Genomic DNA, 18,803 nt, shown 5'->3' on the forward strand with positions numbered 1-18,803 from the left:
TCTCTCCGTGTCTGCGTGGGTTTGCACATTCTCTCCGTGTCTGCGTGGGTTTGCACATTCTCTCCGTGTCTGTGTGGGTTTGCACATTCTCTCCGTGTCTGTGTGGGTTTGCACATTCTCTCTGTGTCTGTGTGGGTTTGCACATTCTCTCCGTGTCTGCGTGGGTTTGCACATTCTCTCCGTGTCTGCGTGGGTTTGCACATTCTCTCCGTGTCTGCGTGGGTTTGCACATTCTCTCCGTGTCTGCGTGGGTTTGCTCCCACACTCTGAAAGACGCACTGGTTAGGTGCATTGACCCAAACAGGCACTGCAATGTGGTGATTAGGGAAATTTCACAGTAACTTCATTGCATTGTTAATGTAAGCCTTACTTGTGATTAATAAATAAACTTTTATTTTTAAAGTGCTGCGTTGAGGATGTGAAAGGCGGTATACCAATGCAATTCTTTTTCACAGATCAACAATTGTCAAATTCATTTAAACCAGAAGTGCATCTTTTTCCAAGGGGTACGAACAATAAGAATAAAATAATAATAATAATAATAATGGTAAATAAATAAAAATCAGGGTGAAATTTCAGTCTCCGGCAGCAACATGTGGACTCCAACCTCTCTGCTGCAAACGCAACCTGTCAATCAGAAACACGTCCGGCAATGCCATTGGTCTGTTCTCCTGTCAGTCACCATGGATGTGCCTCTAGTCCAATTGGAAGGACTCTAGGGGCAGTAGTCCTGCAGGGCCCCGCCTCCTACCTTCGCCAATCAGCAGCCGACCCGGTGTAAAGGGGCGGTCCCTCTGTCCGGCCTTCCTCCCTCCCCCTTACCCGATTGGACAGCAGGAGCAGGAAGCAGACCCAACCCCCCCGTGACGTCACGCGTCTTCCAACGGTCGGGATCGGTGGTTGCCCTGGTGACGGTGCGAGCCGCATTTTTTGAATCTGACAGCGGGAGCGGCGGCTGGAGACAGGCGGCGGGGCGCAGGCGCGGGGCTGCAGGTGAGCAGCGGGGAGAGGGTACAGGCGGTGCTCCAGGTGAGCTGTTCCCAAGTGAGCCGTTCCCAGGTGAGCTATGTCTAGGCTTCACCGGGTTAAATGTCCCTGGCAGCGTGGGGGAATTGTCAGATTGGGCACTGGAGCTGTAGGGGACTGGGGCTGAAACATTAGTTAAATATATCAATATAAAAGTTCAGGTAGGTTCGATTCCCGGCTTGGGTCACTGCCTGGGTGGCATCTGCACCTTCTCCCCGTGTCTGCATGGGTTTCCTCTGGGTGCTCCGGTTTCCTCCCACAGTCTGAAAGATGTGCTGGTTAGGTGCACGGGCCATGCTAAACTGTCCCTCAGTGTACCCGAACAGGCGCCAGAGTGTGGCGACCAGGGGATTTTCACAGTAACTTCATTGCAGTGAAGCCTACTTGTGACACTAATAAAATTAACTTTAAACTAAACTTTGTCTTGCAGCAAATGTCATACTTTAATATTCGATTGCACTTGCATCATAACAGCCATTCCTATCTAGCTCTGCTTCCTAGATTTTGGTTTATTTTATTAATATCATCAAAATCAAAGCAAAACAGTAGGCTTACATTAACACTGCAATGAAGATAGTGTGAAACTCCCTTAGATGCCACACTCTGGTGCCTGTTCGGGTGCACAGGGAGAATTTAGCATGACCATTGCAATCTAACCAGTATGTCTTTCGGACTGTGGGAGGAAATCCATGCAGACACGGGGAGAACGTGTAGACTCCACAGAGACAGGGACCAAAATTGGAAATCAAACCTGGGTCCCTGGCACTGTGAGGCATGCTGTGCCACCGTGCTGCCTTTATAAACCTTTGGGTAATTGTGGTGCAGACCAGCTCCTTTGATCAAGTTTCTCACAATTCAGTGTGAACTGTTGCTTTTTGCCCCATTATTGAGACATAGATTCTCATGGACCCTGACAGGGCAGATACTGAGAGGTTATTTACCCTTGTGGGAGAGTTTAGGACCAGAGGGCAGACAAGGATGAGGAGAGTCCCGTCAGACGGTCAAGTATCAGTGGAATTCTTTACTGCAAAGGGCAATAGAGGCTGGATCATTAACTATGTTCAAGACTGAGATAGACAATTTTTATTCAGTAAGGGAATCAAAAGTTATGGGGATAACGTGGGAAAGTGGAGTTGAAGATTATTATATCAGATCAGTAATAATTACACTGAATGGCGGAGCAGACTGGATGGGCCAAATGACCTACTTCAGCTCCTACATGTTGTGGTCTGATTCTCCTCAAAGCCCACCTGTTTGGAGAAACCTTTAAGTCATCCGCCTGAATACTTCTTGTCACTTCTTGTTTGAGAATCTGCTTGTGTGAAGTGTCTTAGGAATGAAAAAGGCACAAGATGTTGCTGAAGCGTGGTAAAGGTCTCCATCCTGATGCTAACAGGAATGCATGGGGCCAGTGGTGGAATGCGGGCAGCCCTATCTGCACTCTCAGGTGGGTGTGCGAGATCCCTCAGCAATGTTTTGGAGAAGGAGCAGAATTGTTTTCCTCAGTGTCTATGCTCAATGTTCATTCCCCAAGTCAGCATCACTACAAGACAGATGATTTGGACATTATTACGTTGCTGTTTGTTTGACCTGTCTGCTGCCTAAATACAACAGTGACGACACTGCACAAGATACATCATTACAATGTGCTGGGGTTGTGAAAGAAACTGTCAAAGTACAAGGCCCAAGAACGGCTAAAAATGAAGCACTTGGAGATAAGATTTCACATTGATGCAGTCTGTATCTTCCTTTTCTCAACCAACAGTTTAATTTCTTCAACTTTTCATCGTAGATTGCAACAATAATGACTGGGAGACCTCAAGGAGCTGCCAGACGGAGGGGACCGACGCCAAGGAGGCGATCGCCATTGAGAATTTCTCCTGCAGTCTCGCCAGACAGGAGAAGACCACCAGCCAGGGCTTCCCCTGAGAGGTCTCCTGTAAGGAGAAGGACAATCACCAGACCCCGGAGGAGATCCCCAATTAGCCCACAGCGAAGACCAAGTAAGACAGTTTGAGAGCTTTTTGTTTTCCCCCCCTTTTTATCTCCCATTCCTGATGAGTTGAGATGACTGACCACACCGTTTCCGAAATAGGACTTAGAGTGAAAACCAAAAAATCCAGTATGGAAGGATTCCCTAAAATGACCAAGCCAGCTTGAGAGTAGGAAAAGGGACAGGAACTGGAGCAGAAATTGGGAAGGAAGAGATGCAAAACTGAAAATCAACGACAAAAATTAGTGAGTGGGTATGGAATGCCCAGAAACTACAAGTTAGAAAGTAGGGAATAAAGAGGTTCAGTGATGACTGGATTACATACTTCGATCTGTGAATGAGGGACCTGAGCTGAGAGTACAATAGACACTTGGAAGTATGCTGTCACAGCTATTAATGAAATGTGGCTTAAGGAAGGACAGCCATTACCAAGGCAGCTCACTTTCCTCATATTTGCTGACAGGGTAGAGAGAAGGATAAAAAAGGAGTAGGCCACAATATTTATTCTAGAAATAAACAAATCTGTGCTTGATGGATTTATTAGAGTTCACTGAGGAATTAATAAACAGGATGGATAAAGGGGAACCATTGGATGTGGTATACTCGCATTTTCAAAGGCATTTGAAAAGATGCCATGTTAAAGGTTTCTAGATGAGATGAGAACTCAGGGCATTGGTAGTAATATATTAGCATGGATAGAGGATTGAACAAAGACTTGGGATACATGGGTTGTTTTCAAGACAGAAAATGAACTAATGGAGTGCCACAAAGATCATAGCCTCTTCCTGCACTGTAGGGATTCTATCTGACCCATCGAGTCTGCACTGGGTATCCCACCCAGGTCCTATCCCGTCCACCCTGTCTCTGTAACCCCACGCATTTACCATGGCTAATCCACCTAACTTACACATTTTTGAATATGAGAGATTATCTATCATGGCCAATCCACCTAACTTGCACATCTTTGGACTGTGGGAGGAAACCAGAGCATCTGGAAAAACCGTGGAGACATGGGGAGATTATGTAAACTCCACATAGACCAGCCCTGTAAGAACTTTTACATGTTGCAATTAGATTCCCTGTCATTCTTCTAAACCCCAGTGAATACAGGATGAGTCAATCCAATCTCTCTGCATATGACAATCCTACCATCCCAGGAAACGATCTGGGGAACCTTCGCTGCATTTTCCCGATGCCAAGTATATCTTTTCTTGAGTAAGGAGACAAGATTGCACACGCTGCCCCAGTTGTGGTCTCACCAAGGCCCTGTACAGCTGCAGTAAGACATCCTTGCTTCTGCTATCAAGTTCTCTGAGAATGAAGGCCAATGTATCATTATGTCCTAACTGCCTGCTGAACCTGCATACTTGCTTTCAATCCTCAGAGGTAGCGAATTCCCAAGATTCACTAACCTTCGAGTGAAGACATTTCTCCTCATCCCCTGTCCTAATTAATCTTCCTCTTATCCTGAGACTGTGACCCCATCTTCTAGATTTCCCAACGGGGACAAACAACCTCAGTGTTTATCCTGTCAATCCCCATTCAGGATCTTGTGTTTCATTGAGATGTCAGGATCCTATCTGGTGAAGAGCAGGGGAGATTCTCTCAGCCAGTATCATTGGAAAGGAAATCAGTTCCCTGGCTTTTCTCCCGTTGCGGTTTGTGGGAGTGTGCTGTGTGCAAATTGACTGCTGCGTTGTCTGACAGCAGGTACCATACTTCAACAAGGATTTCAGTAGCTGGAAAGAGTTTTGCAATGTCCTGAGGTTTGGAATTATTTTTGAAATAATTTTTAAAGTTCATTCTTGGGATTTGGGTGTCACTGGCTCGGCCAACATTCATTACCCATCTCTCATTGTCCCAAGAAGGTGGTGGTGAGCATGGGGTGGCACAGTGGTTAGCACTGCTGCCTCACAGCACCAGGGATCTGGGTTCAATTCCCAGCTTGGGTCACTGTCTGTGTGGAGTTTGCACGTTCTCTCCATGCCTGCATGGGTTTCCTCCGGGTGCTCCGGTTTCCTCCCATTCTCCGAAAAACTAGTGCTAGGGAGGGAGCTCCAGGATTTTGACCCAGCGACATGCAAGATCCTTCCTCCTTTACTTGCATTTTGCTTTGTTATATGTAACATATTTGATGTTTTCTCTCTGCCCTGTATAGGTGTGAATTATTGATCGAATGGTCAGTATAAAGATCACTGCTCTTGTTCACTGGATGTGAGCATGAGTGGTGTGCTGCTCTCAATTTGATCAGCAGGTCTTCAAGGCACCTTGTGACATGTTGGCATCTCAAAGAATGAGGCCAAACTCCCTGAACCTTTCCACAGAAACTTTATTAGCAATGCCAGCTAAGCTTCCCTGGATTTGGGTGCTAGGCCAACTAATACACGCCAGCATGCTGCCTGGAGGTTACTTTGTTCTTGTGATGGGTGTTGTAAAGGGAGGCTTGCTTCTCGCTACCTGTCTAGTGAAAAATATATCTGTCTATCTGCAGGAGTTCTGCCAACTCCCCAACGGAGACGGTTCCGCCCGGGCACCAGGGCTCTGATGGAGATCCGCAAGTATCAGAAATCCACGGATTTGCTTATCCGCAAACTGCCATTCAGCAGAGTGGTGAGTGGCAATAGAATTTGCGGCTGAAGGACAGGGGTCCAAGTGGGTCAGTCCCATGCGATGTGTCACAACGTGTTGCAAGGAATTCCAGTCACATGGGATCCAAATTTGGGCGTCGGGGGCAGGATATTAACCTTCTCTTCACTGGTGATTCAAAGTGATATATCAGGAGAGCTGTCTCGAATCAGCAAATCATACAGCTGGGTGTTCAATTCAGTTTAACAGGAGAAAAGTGACCAGAATTTGGAAGGAATGGTAAAATTTCCAGAGAAACTGAGGAGCAGAGAGGCTGAAAGGGAATTGAGATATGCACGACTCTTAAAAGCAGGAAGGCTAGGATGAGTATTCCTCAATCCTACATTTTATTAATAGGCGCCAGAGGTTTAAACAGAAATGTAAATGCTGAAACAAATGGAATATGATGTCTAGTTTTTGGAATGTTCCGCATTCAAGAAGGGTAGCCACATCTTGTAGAGGGAACCGTGGAGATTATAAAGAAGATACCACCAGGGATGATAAGCTTTAGATATCAGGAAAATTGGCATGGGTAGAGGAGCTAAAATTGTGAGTGCCAAAGGGATGTATAGCATTGAAACATGCCTTTTGGCCCAACTCGTCCATGCCAACCAGGTTTCCAAAACGGAACCAGTCCCATTTGCCTGCGTTTGGCCGATATCCCTCCAAACCTTTCCAATCCATGTACCTGTCCAAATATTGTAATTGTCCCCACCTCTACCACCTCCTCTGGCAGCTCATTCCATATATGCACCACCCTCTGTGTGAAAAAGTTGCCCCTCAGGTCCCTTTTAAAACTTCCCCTCTCACCTTAAACCTACACCCTCTAGTTATGGGCTCCCCTACCCTGCGGAAAAGACCTTGGCCATTCACCTTCCCTATGCCCCACATGATTTGAGTACAGGAGAAGAGTAGGACGCTTGGCACTTCAAGCCTGATCCTGTCATTCAGTAAGATCAATACTGATCAAGTTGTGGTCTCAACTCCACTTTCCTGTCTGAATCCTCTGTTCTCCCACCTCCTGAATGAAAATTCAGTCTAACTCCACTTTGAGGGCCTGGATAAAACACAATGAGAGAGTCGGTGCAGACTCGCTGGGCTGAATGGCCTTCTTCAGCACTGTAGGGATTCTATAATTGATTAGTGGCCCAGCCTCCGCTGCTTTCTGGCAAATAGAATTTCACACTAATGGCAGAGATAACAAATAAATTCTCCTCACCTCCGTCCTCAAAGTGAAATCTCTTATTTTCAATCAAAGCAAAATACTGTGGGTGCTAGAAATCTGAAATAAAGACAAAAAATTCTGAAAAAACTCAGCAGGTCTGGTGGAATTTGTGAAGACAGAAAGAGTTAACATTTTGCACTAGGTGACACGAGGAAGAAACAGAGTTAATGCTTCAGATCTGTGTGGCTCTTCTTCAAGACTTAAGAGTTATTAACTCCTTCCCCCTTATCAGGAAGCTTCCTCCCACTACCCACCCTGGCAAGCCCCTTGGATGGACGAAGCTGGAAAAGGGATAAGGAGCACGGTGGAGAGAGAGCTGGGGGGTTGGGGGGAGGTCAGTCAGTGCTTGAAAACAAATGGTCTTTTTGAATCCTTTCTTTCCAGGTTCGTGAAGTAGCTGCTCGTTTCACCCGAGGCATTGAGTTCAGATGGCAAGCCAGTGCTTTGCTGGCATTGCAGGAGGTAAAAGCATTTATCAAACCCGTGTATCTTGATTTATAGACAAGTTTTTCCACTTGTACTCATGAGAACAAATACAAGAAAATCAAATTTCAAACAATCACAACAACTGACATTACAGGATAACTGTGTGCTGATTGGTTAATGAGTGGTTCTGATTGGCTGATGTGTTGCCATGGAGAAAGCAATGGGGAGCTATAGGCCCACCCCACCCCCCCCCCCACTCCAAGCTTTTGGGTAAGTAAAAATGAGTGAAAAGGATTCTAATTATTTTTCTAAATCTTAATTTCTGATTACAATCTTTATTTTCTTTATAATGCCCAAAAGACAAAAAAGTTAAGGAGCAGTCTGAAATATTTGCTTGGCAATACAGAACTTGAAGATTGTGGAAAGGAGAGACATTTTGCTCAAGTTTTTCATCTTGCACTCATCAGGACAAATGCAAGAATGCCAAATTTCAGACCATCCCTACAATTTATACCGTAGGGAATTTATGTCGCAGGTTGGCAAGTTGACTGTGATTGGTCAAGGCAAATATAATCTCCCAAAGATCATTTAACTTGCTTGAAGCGACCTATAGACAAGGAGCCATTCTCTGCAAAGAAAAAGAATATGTTCTTTTTGGGGAATTGGGTACATTTTTTTAAATACCCAAAAGCTTGGGGGGCCTATAGTTCCCCATTGCTTTCTTCTTGGCAACACTTCAGCCAATCAGAATCAACTCACTGATCAATTAGTACTCTTTCCATTGTAGCATAGATCATTGTGATGGTTTGAAATTTGGTATTCTTGTATTTGTTCTGATGAGTGCAAGGGGAAAAAACTTTGGCAATATTTTCTTTTCTTCAGCAATCTTGAAATATCTTTGGAGGGAATGTAGTAATGTTGAGAATCACAAGTTTTAAACCATAAGAATGGACTGAGCAGTTCTAGTGAGGGGCGGAGTGTGTGAGAGTGTAAAAACAATTCAAATGGCTGTACAAGAAGCAAAGCTCAGGAGGGGCACAGAGGGATTTGGGGTTAGTGTAGGAAGGTGGGCTTGAGCTGGAAGATCTGCCTTGATATTATTGAAAGGTGGAGCAGGCTTGAAGGGTTGAACAGTCAACTCCGGCTCCTATTTAACGTGTTCTTAAGCATTGAAAGAGGAGGGAACATTGAACAAGATAGCGACCAGTCACTCCTGTCCTGATATCTCTCACCAAGGCTGTACCTGTGCTGGAGAACCTTCCTAGGTCTCACACAGATGTAATGGTCAAACCCACATTGTGAAGCACTGGAAAGAGAAGGCAGTGTTAGAGGATCATAGAGACCTGCAGTACTGGAGGAGGTCACTCAGCCCCTCATGGCTGTGCTGGCTCTTTTAAAGGCTGGTTGTGCTTTGTGTCCTATCACTGAAGTTCCTCATTGAATCTGGTTGGTGTCAGGACTGCATTACCAATAAGTGATGTGGCGATGCCGGCATTGGACTGGGGTAAATACAGTAAGAAGTCTCACAACACCAAGTTAAAGTCCAACCAGTTTATTTGGTGGCAAAAGCCACTAGCTTTTGGAGCACTGCTCCTTCGTCAGGTAAGTGGGATTTCTGTTCACAAACAGGACATATAAATACACAAATTCAATTTATCAAATAATGGTTGGAATGTGAGGCTTTACAGGTAATCAAGTCTTAAAGGTACAGAGAATCTGAGTGGAGAGAGGGTTAAGCACAGGTTAAAGAGATGTGTATTGCCTCCAGCCAGGACAGTTAGTGAGAATTTGCAAACCCAGGCAAGTGTTGAGGGTTATAGATAGTGTGACATGAACCCAGGATCCCGGTTGAGGCCATCCTTGTGTGTGCGGAACTTGGCTATCGGTCTCCGCTCAGCGACTCTGCATTGTCGTATGTTGTGAAGGCCACCTTGGAGAATGCTTACCTGAAGATCAGAGGCCGAATGCCTGTGACCGCTGAAGTGTTCCCCAACAGGAAGAGAACACTCTTGCCTGGTGATTGTTGAGTGGTGTTCATTCATTTGTTGTTGTAGTTTCTGCATGGTCTCCCCAACGTACCATACCTCAGGACATCCTTTCTTTTATGGTACCAAATAAACCTGTTGGACTTTAACCTGGTGTTGTGACACTTTTTACTGTGTTTACAACAAATGCCCAGTGAGTGGCACTGCTGAGCTGCTGTGATAAATGCGAATGGTTTTTTTCCCCTCAGTCTCTGTGTTCCGGTGTCAAATCTTTGATTTGATTTTATTATTGTCACATGTATTAACATACAGTGAAAAGTATTCTTTCTTGCGCGCTATACAGACAAAAGATACCGTTCATAGAGAAGGAAAGGAGAGAGTGCAGAATGTAGTGTTACAGTCATAGCTAGGGTATAGAGAAAAATCAACTTAATACAAGGTAAGTCCATTCGAAAGTCTGACAGCAGCAGGGAAGAAGCTGTTCTTGACTCGGTTGGTATGTGTCTTCAGATTTTTGTATCTCTTTCCCGAAGGAAGAAGGTGGAAGAGAGACTGTCCGGGGTGTGTGATATCCTTGATTATGCTGGTTCATTTTCCGAGGTAGCAGGAAGTGTAGGCAGAGCCAATGGATGGGAAGCTGGTTTGCCTGATGAATTGGGCTACATTCACAACGTTTTGTAGTTCCAGAGTGGGATAATTCACCCGGATAGATCAGCATTCCCAGATTCCTATAGAATTGATAAATACACCAGTGTAACTATTTAAAAATAAATAATAATCAGGATGAAATGTTGGGCACCTGGAAACAGCAAAGACAAAACTCTGTGAAGAAGCTTTATGTTTAAATGGAGCTAAATTTACTTTTCTTTAAACTGTATTATGTATTTCCAGCACTTTCTATTTCCCTTTTTCGGGTTGCTAATTGTCCAGGATTATCCTGCAGTCTCCAGGAATTTAATCACCTGAATACAGCTGTGAGCAAAAGTTAAGAGATGTGTTTTTCTTTCTGTATGTGTGCAATTTCTATAAGATAGTGATTCTCGAGGGAATGAATATCCGAGGTGGCCATATGATGATAAAACCTCCAGAAATAGGCTCAATTAGAGATGGCAACCTCTCCTGTGTGTCATTGTAACCCTGAGTGATGGGATTAACATAAAAACTGTTCTAAAACCTGTCAAAGTTTATACTAAGGAGACACAAACTCCTGTGTAGAAGAGCTGGGGGTTCTCCCTCAGTGCTCAGATCAAAGTTTATCCCTCCAACATGACACTGTTTAAAATAACACAATGCATTACTTTGTCACCGTGTTGCTGTCTGTGGGATCTTGCTGTGTACATATTGACTGCTGCGTTTTTCCACCTGACGGCAGTGACTGCACTTCCATTAACTGCAAAGTGCTCAGGGATGTCCTGAGATTGTGGAAGGCGCTACGTAAATGCAAGATCTGTCTTTTCCAGTTTTCCCTTCAATCCTCTTCACTTCTCTCCTCAAAAACCACATCCTAATGTCCCCCCTTGGGTTTGTTCTTCCTCTTGTTTCTCCCTAGGCCTCTGAAGCGTTTCTGGTGCTGCTCCTGGAGGATTCCTACCTCTGCGCCCTGCACGCCAAGAGAGTGACCCTGTTCCCAAAGGATGTGCAGCTGGCCCGGAAGATAAGAGGCATCCAGGAGGGTCTGGGCTAAGGGAACGAGACAGACAGACAGAGAGAGGGAGAGTTCTCCATTCAACTTTGATCCTTTGCTGCTGTCTAATCCTCAAACTAACAAAACTGTACAGTGGAGGTAGAGGGCTATGAGAGTTGTGGTCTGGCACTGTGACCTGCTTAGCGTCCCTGCCATCCGACTCTTACACACACAGAGCCCATTGCATTACTGTAATGTAGCTCGTTCTGGACTTGTGAATTTTAATCTTGCTATATTTTTGTACTGTCGCTCCGCTTTGCCAATGGAAGCACCATTGAGCAGCCTATTTGTTATTTAGTGTAGCCTCAACACCCTACAGTCTGCAATTCCCCTGTCTGATTTGGTGGCCCACTGGTTAGCATGGCTGCCTCATAGCACCAGGAACCCAGGTTCAATTCCAGCATCAGTGATTGTGTGGAGTTTGCACATTCTCCCCATGTTTGCGTGGGTTTCCTCCGGATGCTCCAGTTTCCTCCCACAGTCCAAGGGTGTGCAGGTTAGGTGGATTCGCCATGCTATATTGCCACTTAGTGTCAGGAGAGTTAGTGGGGTAAATGTGTGGGGAGACAGGGATAGGGCCTGTGGTCGGTGCAGACTCGATGGGTTTGAATGGCCTCCTCTGCGCTGTAGGGATTCTATGATTTTCTGGTTCCCTACCCCCTTGCTCTGCCCCTGCACACACCCACTGCTGACCCTGCCCAGTCTGGAGCTGTCACTTGTTGATCTATGGTTGTTGGGGTGCTGCTTGCCCTGGGGGCTGGGGGGGGGGGGGGGGGAGGGGTGAGGTGATCACCTGCCAAGCATTCGTGTCTTTAACCAGTGGTCAGCTTTGGCTGCAGATCTCTCCCTTCCTGCTGCCTGAGTTTTGTCTGTACCAAGGCAAAGCACTAAGTGTACAAACTCTCGATTGCTTTTGCTTCCAGCTGGGCTGCCTTTGATCCCAATGTAAATCAGGAACGGATAGGTTAAAGGATCAGAGCTCTGCTCAGTCCACAACCACCAACGTGTAAATCTTCATAGAGGTGGAGAGGGGAGGGGGATGTTTACATCACTGTTTTAACCCCACACCACCTCTGAGCTGAGTTAACTTTGACGCCAGCCCTGTCACCGTTCACACTGACCTTTCCTCAGCGGCTGGAGGAGGAAGTGATAGGGGTGGGGGGAAGAGGGATTTCCAGCTGAGATTATGATCAACATGAAGTAAGTACTGACTGCTGTGTCACTAGATCAGGAGGAACAGAGCCAGAGCCAGCACTGGGAGGGGGGGTGAGAGGGGGGAAGAGGTCAGTTGCTGGGCCGTTAAATGCAAGCCCACATCTGCTTTGCCCTCCCGCCTCTTACACATGTATCGCACCAGCTGCTTCTAACTGCTGGATCTTTCTGTAGATAAACCAGATTTTTAATGTATATTTTTTAAGTTTTGAAGAGAAAGCAGCCTCGAGGACCTGTTGTCTCTGCTTTCAATGCAGGGTTAGTTTGGTGACCTCCAGTGGGAGGGAGCTAGTATTCAGGGAGAAATCCCAGATGGTAAAACCCATCCAAACCGTCAACTTCAGCCACAGGTCTTCCGCTGTCTCCCTCCTCTCCTGTCATGTTCTCTCTCTCTCTCTCTCTCTCTCTCGCATTCCCTCTCTATCCCTCCACCGCTTGTTGGGTTTTAAGTGACTGGGTGTCACTTGTTCTGGCGATGGGATTGGGTGGAGTTCAATAAGTTGGGAGTCACTGTTCTTCTTGGCTGCTCCTCAGTCCTCCTGCTCCCAAACAGAAAGGTCTCAGTAATGTCTCCTTCCACCCCTTACTCCCAACAGTTACAGATCACTTCAAGTTTTAAAAGAAGAACTGCTTAGGGGTGGGGGGAGAGGGCAAGGCAGCGGAGGTGGAGTGGGACAAGGGGGAACGGTAGCTGGGGGGGAGGAGTGAGGGGAGGGGGAAGGGTAGCAGGGGTGGAGCGAGGGAGAGGGAGTTGGGGTGAAGTGAGGGGGAGGAAGAAGGGCAGTGGGGATAGAGTGAGGGGGTGGGGGAAGGGCAGAGGGGGGAGGGGTGAATTGAGGGGGGGGAAATGGGTAGAAGGGGTGGAGCAAGGGGGAGGGGGAAGAGCAGATTGGGGTGGGGTGATGTGAGGGTGAGGGAGAAGGGCAGTGGGGATGGATTGTGGGAGGGGAAGGGCAGTGGGGTTGGGGGGAGGTTAGGGCAATGGGTTGGGGAGAGGGACAGCGATGCTGGAGGGAGGGGGAGGGAGCAGGGATGGGGTGTGGGGAGGTGGAGGGCAGCATGGGTAGAGTCGATTGCAGGGAGGGGGAGGGCAGTAGGGCTGGGGAGGCAGCAGGGGTGGAGTGTGGGGAGGTGGAGGGCAGCAGGGGTGGGGTTGGTTGGGGGGAAGGGGGCAATGTGCTGGAGTGACCCCTGATCTGTGTGATCAAAGACAGCAATGTTGGAAGCTCCCAGCGCTGAAGGATCTGTGAGGCTGTCATTCTGCTCCGACACCCATGGGACTGCACCCATTGTCTGGCGCCTGCAAGGCTGTATGTCTCTCTGGCACCCATGGGTCTACACCCATTGTGGGATAATGAAGAGTACAGATTAAAATGAATACCACAAGGAGTGTGGGTGAAGTATTTGTAGCTTTTTGTTTTGAAAGTATTTGGCAAGTGGAGGAAACCATCCCTCTTCATTTTGTATTAATAAACCTGATCAGGTATCGCTAAAGTAGAAATGAAAAGTCCCACATTAAGCATTTTAATATTTTGGTTTAAACCACCTCTCCTCCTGTCTTTTACAGTTTACTAATTAGTGTTTTTAATTGCTGATTTAACCCTTTTAAAACATACTATGAATCTATTTTTTATATAATTTACTCTTCCTTCCCAACCAAGCACTTTGACCAAACCACCCGGTTTAAAATCCTTCTCCGATTGGCTGAAAACTGTCTTAAAAAGTCTTGTCCATTTTTTCCAGCCAATCAGAAGTTGGATTGCCGAAAAGTTGGCCCAGTCGTGTTGTCCAGGCAAATATATCTGATTGGCTTGCTGGATTTTGTGAGTGACGAAGGATCCAGTGAGATTGCTTCCCTATCAGTCAGGTAGAATTAGCAAAGGGCGGTTGGTGGATGGGAAACAGACTTATTAAAATTCCTTGTGCTCTGGGGTTCAGCTGGTCCGACCTGTTCAGTTTCCCTGGGTCAGAGAACCCATGGATAATTAGCTGTTCATTTTTTTTATATATACATGGCTTGAAGGGAAATAATTAGTAGAATATCCCTGTTAGAATGTCAGTATCTTGTCAATAGAAGATCATGGGCCCAGGCAGTAGGCTTTGCCTGTCTGACCATTCCCATATATCTCCATTTATCAATTGTATATGCAATCTTGTAATTATGTGAAATTTTCAATGATTCCAAAGAAATATGGACTTGAACAACCTTGCCGTGGCCTGCTGAAACCTGGGAGAGTGAGCAGAGAGAGGGGTTGTTCCCATTTGCCGCTTATATCATTAGGGAAATTAAACCATTAATCTTACAACACAGCTCGTCAAACTAACTTTCAGCCAATGTTTGAGCCGTTATCTTTTTCAGGGAGCCACCGGCAAGCCGAGGGTAACCAACTACATTCCAAACACTTGCTGTGTACAAAGTCCCACTTTTTTTTATTTGTCCATGGGATGTGGGTGTCACTGGCTGTGCCACCATTTAATGGCCCATCCCTCATTGCCCTTGAACTGAGTGACTTACTCGGCCGTTTCAAAGGGCAGCTAAGAGTCAGCCACATTGCTGTGACTCTGGAGTCACATGTAGATTAGACCGGGTAAGGAAGGTGGATTTCCTTCCCTAAAGGACATTGTTGAACCAAGTAGTATTTTGCGACTTTTAATTCTATCTCTATTGAATTCAAATCCAGGATTCGAACCTGGATCTCCGGAGAATTGCCTTGGGTCTCTGGATTATTAGTCCAGTGACAATACCGCTATTCTCTATTCCCCCATAACACTGAAAATTTCTGCCATTCACATTTCTATCCCTTTCCCTCTTGCAAGGACTTGTCACAGGTCCTAATGCACATCTACAGCATTACACCTGCTGATAGTTATTGATGCAATTAACTTGTACACAAGTGATTTATTTTACAGAGAGATCTTTCCCTGGATCTCTCTCCCTCCCTCTTCCCCTCTCTCCCCCCACTCCCCTCACTCCTTTTTCCCTTCTCTCCCCCGCTCCCCTCCCTATCCCCTCCCACTCCTCAGCCAGATTTTGACTTCAGAATACTTTCAAAGGGTTTTCCAACAACAATAAAGAGGAGGAATTTGGAATCCGGTAGTAATTGATTAACCCTCTCTCTCTCTGTCTCTTCCTCTCTCCCTCTTAGCTGGGCCACACTGTGTTGGCAGTGAGGGAGGACAGTTTGGCCACCAGTCTGTAACCTGTATGCTGAACAGGAACAGCAGGGCAAGTCCAAGTTAAAGGTGCTCTTACCTCAACTTACTCAGACTGGAAAGTGAGACTGTTCTTCATACAGACAGGGAATCTGTGTATAGTCCAGTATGGAATGTATCCCAAGGACTTAAGTTTATAAATAGCGTTTAAATAATAACTGTGAGATTTTGTTACTAAGTGAATTGACGAGGATGGGAGGGCAGGGTAAGATTGTTGTGGGAATTCTGTATTTTCTTACTGTGATGAACAATGTAATAAAAAAATTGAAATTTTAAATAGACATTGGCTCAGGTTAGAGTTTTGGGACAATTCTAAGAAGATTTTGTCGAGCCTTCGATATACGGAAACGATCACTTGACCTCAATCTCTCACTGTCAAGTGGAGAACTGTGCTGATTTTCCTTCAAAATATCAATTTAACAAGTTTATTCAGAGGTGTATCCTCTCTTCCTCAACAGGGTATGTTCAAACCAGCTAGGCGCAGGAGAAGGCCGTGCTGTGCCATTCAGCAAGGTGGTGGCCTGATCATCAATCCCATCCTCAGTCCCTGCTGAACACCCACAGCTTGCTGGACGTTGGAGAATTTTAAAGATTCACATCCCTATGTGTGCATGAGGAAGTTTCTCCTTGTTCAGTAGAAACTGACCAGGCACCTACCCTTAGACTCCTATTTTGGGTTAAAACTAATTAAGCCCTTGAACTGAGTGGCTTGCTGGGCTATTTCAGAGGACAGCTAAGAGTCAACCATATTGCTGTGGCTCTGGGGTCACATATAGGCCAGATCAGGTAAGGATGGCAGATTTCCTTCCCTAAAGGACACTAATGAACCAGATGGATTTTTACGACAATCGATAACAGTCTCACCATGACTGAGGCAAGATTTTGATTCCCGATTTATTAATTGAATTTAAATTCCACCGGCTGCCGTGGTGGGATTTGAACCTGGGTCTCTCAGAGCATTAACGTAGGCTTCTGGATTACTAGTAAAGTGATGACATCCAATTAGCCCACTTTCTGAAAATCTTGACCTCCTGATTTTTTGAGGGTGGGGTGTATAAACTAAGATAGGCTGACACTCCAGCACAGTGCCTGTCAGAGCTGCCAACCTCTGAATGAGACGTTTGACTTGGTTTCCTCACTCTGTGTCTGAGTAGCCCTGGCTGACTCTGTGGCCGCATCAGAGTGAGTTGATGGTCTGGCATGCACACTTCCCAGTTCTTCTGCCTAAAGTTAATCCTAAAGCAGGCCCAGGGACTCGCGGAGCCTTCTGGATTTGCATATTCCCTCGGGTTGATGTCAGAGAAAGGAAACCCCATGGGCACAATATGTTGAAATTGTGCAAGAAGAGCAAGGGGGGGGGGTGGGGTAGGAACACTCCCCAGTGCTTAATATTTACCCTTCAACCAAAGAAAAACAATCTGGTCACAACCATAGTGCTGTTTGTAGAACAAAGAAAATTAAAGCACAGGGACAGGCCCTTCAGCCTTCCAAGCTGCACCAACCATGCTGTCCAACTGAACTAAAACCCCCTCCCCTTCCGGGGACCATATCCCCCTATTCCCATCCTATTCATGTATTTCTCAAGATGCCGTCTAAATTGTATCTGCTTCCACTATCTCCCCCGGCAGCGAGTTCCAGGCACCCAGCACCCTTTGTGTAAAAGAAACTTGGGGATGAAGTAGAAAGGTTCGAGAGCTTCAAGGTTTTAGGCATCCAGATCACCAACAACCTATCCTAGCTCCCCCCCATGCCAACACTATAGTAAAGAAAGCCCGTCAACGCTTCTACTTAGAAGACTAAGGAAATTTGGCATGTCAGCTATGACTCTCTCCAACTTTTACAGATGCACCTTAGAAAGAATTCTTTCTGGTTGTATCGTGGCTTGGTATGTCTCCTGCTCTGCCCAAGACTTGCAAAGGGTTGTGAATGTAGCCCAATCCATCACACAAACCAGCCTCCTATCCGTTGACTCTGCCTATACTTCCTGCTGCCTCGGCAAAGCAGCCAGCATAATTAAGGACACCACACAACCCAGACATTCGCTCTTCCATCTTCTTCCTTTGGAAAAAAGATACAAAAGTCTCAAGTCACGTACCAACTGACTCAAGAACAGCTTCTTCCCTGCTGCTGTCAAACTTTTGAATGGACTTACCTTGCACTAAGTTGATCTTTCTCTACACCTTAGCAATGACTGTGACACTACATTCTGTACTCTCTCATTTCCTTCTCTATGAATGATATGTTTTGTCTGTATAGTGTGCAAGAAACAATACTTTTCACTGTAAATACATGTGACAATAACAAATCAAATCAAATCAAAATCCTTTAAACCTTACTCCTCACACCTTAAACCTATGCCCCCAGTAATTGACTCGTCTACCCTGGGAAAAATCTTCTGACTACCCACGCTGTCCATGTCCCTCATCATCTTATAGACTTCTATCAGGTCACCTCTCAATCTCTGTTGTTCCAGTGAGAACAAACCAAGTTTCTTCAACCTCTCCTCCTAAGTAATATCCTTCATACCAGGCAACATCCTGGTAAATCTTTTCTGTATCCTCTCCAAAGTCTCCATATCCTTCTGGTAATGTGGTGACCAGAGTTGAACACTATATTCCAAGTGCAGCCTAACTAAGCTTCTATAAAGTTGCAACATGACTTGCCGATTTTTAAACTCAATGCTCTGGCTGATGAAGGCAAGCATGCTTGTATGCCTTCTTGACTACCTTCTCCGCCTGCGTTGCCACTTTAAAGTTTATAAAGTTTATTTATTTATTAGTCACAAATGAGGCTTACATTAACACTGCAATGAAGTTACTGTGAAATTCCACTCAGTGACCTGTATACCTGTACACCCAGCTCCCTCTGCCTATCAATATTCTTAAGGGTTCTGCCATTTACCGCATATTTCCTATTTGTATTAGACTTTCTAAAATCCAATACCTCACTTTTGTCCGGATTAAAATCCATCTGCCATCTCTCCACTCAAGTCTCCAACCGAGCTGTAGCCTCTGATGGTCCTCACCACTATCTGCAAATCCACCAATCTTTGTGTCGCCTGCAAACTTACTAATCAAACTAGTTACATTTTCCTCCAAATCATTTATATATATTACAAGCACTGATCCCTGAAGAACTCCACTTGTCACCTGCCTTCCACCGCTACTTTCTAACTTCTATGACCGAGCCAGTTTTGTATCCACCTTGCCAGCTCACTTCTGGTCCCATGCGACTTCACCTTGTGCACCAGTCTGCCATGAGGGACTTTGTTGAAGGCCTTACTGAAGTCCATGTTAACAACATCCACTATCCTACCCTCATCAATTATTTTCGTCACTTCCTCGAAAAACTTAATCAAGCTGGTGAGACACGACCTCCCCTTCACAAAACCATGTTGCCTCTCGCTAATGCGTC

At 45.8% G+C, this 18,803-nt stretch overlaps 1 protein-coding gene across 1 annotated transcript; it reads left to right on the forward strand.

Moving 5' to 3' along the window:
* The first annotated feature begins 920 nt into the window (after nt 1-920).
* On the forward strand, nt 921-11,687 carry LOC145337574 (histone H3-like centromeric protein A). Its single transcript, XM_080182366.1, has 5 exons — nt 921-993; nt 2,819-3,029; nt 5,511-5,629; nt 7,254-7,331; nt 10,830-11,687. Exons 2-5 carry the CDS (start codon nt 2,831-2,833, stop codon nt 10,962-10,964), a joined length of 531 nt encoding a protein of 176 aa, XP_080038492.1. The 5' UTR covers nt 921-993; nt 2,819-2,830; the 3' UTR covers nt 10,965-11,687.
* The last annotated feature ends 7,116 nt before the right edge of the window (nt 11,688-18,803 follow it).

Source organism: Carcharhinus amblyrhynchos, unplaced genomic scaffold (genome assembly GCF_965287045.1).
Source record: "Carcharhinus amblyrhynchos unplaced genomic scaffold, sCarAmb.v2.hapA scaffold_52, whole genome shotgun sequence".
Lineage (NCBI taxonomy): Eukaryota > Metazoa > Chordata > Chondrichthyes > Carcharhiniformes > Carcharhinidae > Carcharhinus > Carcharhinus amblyrhynchos.

Bases quoted from the DNA above. Each gene is read 5' to 3' on its own strand.
- LOC145337574 (XM_080182366.1), top strand. From the start codon at position 2,831: ATGACTGGGAGACCTCAAGGAGCTGCCAGACGGAGGGGACCGACGCCA. The intron at 3,030-5,510 runs GTAAGACAGTTT...GTCTATCTGCAG, and splicing joins TAGCCCACAGCGAAGACCAA to GAGTTCTGCCAACTCCCCAA. The intron at 7,332-10,829 runs GTAAAAGCATTT...GTTTCTCCCTAG, and splicing joins CTTTGCTGGCATTGCAGGAG to GCCTCTGAAGCGTTTCTGGT.